At 42.2% G+C, this 2567-nt stretch overlaps 1 protein-coding gene across 1 annotated transcript in view; it reads left to right on the top strand.

Annotated features, from left to right (window-relative positions):
- Window positions 1-2: 2 nt before the first annotated feature.
- Window positions 3-2567, top strand: part of RBM45 (RNA binding motif protein 45) — a gene marked incomplete at its 5' end in the record, with an annotated part of 14560 nt that continues 11995 nt past the window's right edge. The window contains 3 exons of the mRNA XM_010713563.3: window positions 3-257; window positions 1441-1563; window positions 1673-1799. Of these exons, the coding sequence (XP_010711865.2) occupies window positions 3-257; window positions 1441-1563; window positions 1673-1799 (505 nt within the window). The remainder of the gene's footprint in view (window positions 258-1440; window positions 1564-1672; window positions 1800-2567) is intronic.

The following is a 2567-nucleotide window of genomic DNA, read 5'->3' as shown; positions in this document are numbered from 1 at the left end:
GGCTGTCGGCCGAGTGCCTGGACGAGCCTCCCAACAGCCGCGTTTTCGTGGTGCTGGGCAAGGACGCGGGCGAGGCGCTGATTCGGGAGCGCTTCGCTCCGTTTGGGGACATCCAGAACATCTGGCTGCTGCGCGACAAGCGCACCAACGAGTCCCGAGGCATCGCCTTCATCAAGTTCGCCCGCAGCTCGCAGGCCTGCCGGGCCATGGAGGAGATGCACGGCCGCAGCCTGGCCCCCGACACCAAGCCCATCAAGGTACGGCCGGGCCGGAGCCTTCGGGCCGCCTTCTCAGCCCGCATCCATCCCGGCACGGCGGGAGGGCCACAGCTCGCGAAGCCCTGCGGGCTGCCCGGCTACTGCCTTCGGCCCCACTGGGTCATGAGAGCTGCTGCGGGCTTGGGCGAAATGCAGTGCGTGAAATCTATCCTGTTTATTTTTTATCGCTTTATTGAAACGTTTAATGCCTGCAAAATATTCCAGGGGAATGTATTTTAGGTGCTTTAAACAGGATTGGCACGGATAAATAAAACTGTCTTTGCAAGAGTGCTTTATGCGGGCTTTGTATCTTGTTCACAAGCTCTTTGCGTTTTTAAATCTATGGAACTTGATGTTAGGTTTCAGCCTCTTGAATTGTTTTTGCGTTCCTCAGATAATGATTAAATTTGAGCGACTTTGAACAATGAAGATTCCATGCACTTTACTGTGGGGGAAAGATAAGCAGTTAACAAAGTCTTTCTTGAGGAACTTGCTGTTAGAAGTCAGGGGATCTGAGCTGTTTTCCTTATATTCCTGCATGACCATTACAAAAACAATTCCAGATTTCTGTGAAACTAGTTGTTGCTTTTGCACAAGGAGCTTGTTTTGAAGTTTGTTACTTTTTATTTTATTTTATTTTATTTTTTTCTTGCCTTCTTGCCATCTTCTAGGATGCAGTTTTTAGGTAAAGCTTGTTTTGAGAACTAAGATATTCTCAGCTGCAGGTCTGAGAAGCCGTGCTTAAGTGAGTGCTACCTGCAGGCTGTGGCTGGAAACCAAAGCTGCCAATTTCCCCCTGCATCTCATTTATTTCAGTTTGTGTACTCTTTTCATTCTTGTTAAGACTACTATACCAGGGCTAACCAGTTGCAATAAAGCATTTGCTGCTATGGCAGATGCCCTCTGTGGCGCTGGCAGTGTTACTGGACCAGGCTTTAATTTTCCTGCTGCGTTAACCCCATTGGACACTTGTGCTGCCCTTTGTCCTGCTTGAGAGACCATTTTGCATGTCCTGTACTTACAGGTCTTCTGTTGCAGGTGCGTTTGTGATCAGAGATGTTCTTTTTCTTACTAGGAAATCTGTATAATGTGAGTGAGATATGTAAAGATTTGCTTAAAAACTAACTTGGGATGTGGCTAGGACTCTTTTTCCAGTAATTAACGTTTATGTAATTTTTGTTAGGTATTTATTGCGCAGTCAAGAGCTTCTGGAAGCCACCGAGATGTTGAAGATGAGGAGCTTACACGAATCTTTGTTATGATACCAAAGACCTATACAGAGGAAGACCTGCGAGAGAAGTTTAAGGTGCTAATTCACTGTCAGCTTTTTTCTTAATTTTTCAGAGGAGCTTAAATCGTGGAACTTAAATGCGTTTTCAAATGTTGTGAATTAATACATTTCTTAATTGTTCTAGATGTATGGCGACATTGAGTATTGCAGCATTATTAAAAACAAGACTACTGGAGAAAGCAAAGGTTTGGGCTATGTGAGGTACTTAAAACCATCGCAAGCTGCCCGAGCAATTGAGGAGTGTGATCGAAGTAAGAATCTGATTGAACTTGTTACAATCTTTCACGATAAATGTGTACCATCGTTAATATACCTTTAATTTTTACGTTTGCTTGCAGGTAAATTATTTATGGTGTGTAAATACATCTTGAGACTAAAGTTCTATTGCAAATAAAAATAGTATTACTAACATTCACCTAACAATGTCCTTGTATCACTAGCCCCTGCAAGGAAGATCAGTGAAAAGAGTGTAGAAATTGATAGCGTTGGTCTTTAATCAGGTGATATTCTCACTTAGATTTCATACCCAGGGCAACCTCATTTTTAGATATATGTATGGGAATATGTTTTTAATCAAACATATACTATTTATCAAATATAATCCATAACTAATAAATTTGTTGTGAATAAATTTAGCCTAAAATTGTTCTTAGGTAGTTTGTTTTTTCCTTTTTTCCCCCCATTCCATTTAATATCAGGTTTAATGTTTTGCAGAAACTAAGACTTTGCCCACTTTATGATCAACCATTTGTCATTTATGCCCTGGTACCAAACAGTTGTTAAGGAATTGGAGTAAATCCAATGGAGGGCTACTAAAGTGCATGACCTGTGAGGAGAGGGCTGAGGGACTGGGCCTGCCCAGCTGGTAGAGATGCTTTTGGAGAAATATATCAGCACTTTTCCAGTCCAACCTCCTTCACTTACTAAATATTAAACACTTTGACAATGTAGCTTTAGGTTTTTTGTTATTGCTTTTTTTTGTTGTTGTTGCTGTGTGGGAGTTTTTTGGTCTTTTTTTT

Source organism: Meleagris gallopavo, chromosome 7, assembly GCF_000146605.3.
Source record: "Meleagris gallopavo isolate NT-WF06-2002-E0010 breed Aviagen turkey brand Nicholas breeding stock chromosome 7, Turkey_5.1, whole genome shotgun sequence".
Classification (NCBI taxonomy): domain Eukaryota; kingdom Metazoa; phylum Chordata; class Aves; order Galliformes; family Phasianidae; genus Meleagris; species Meleagris gallopavo.
This window is presented reverse-complemented; position numbering and strand designations above follow the sequence as displayed.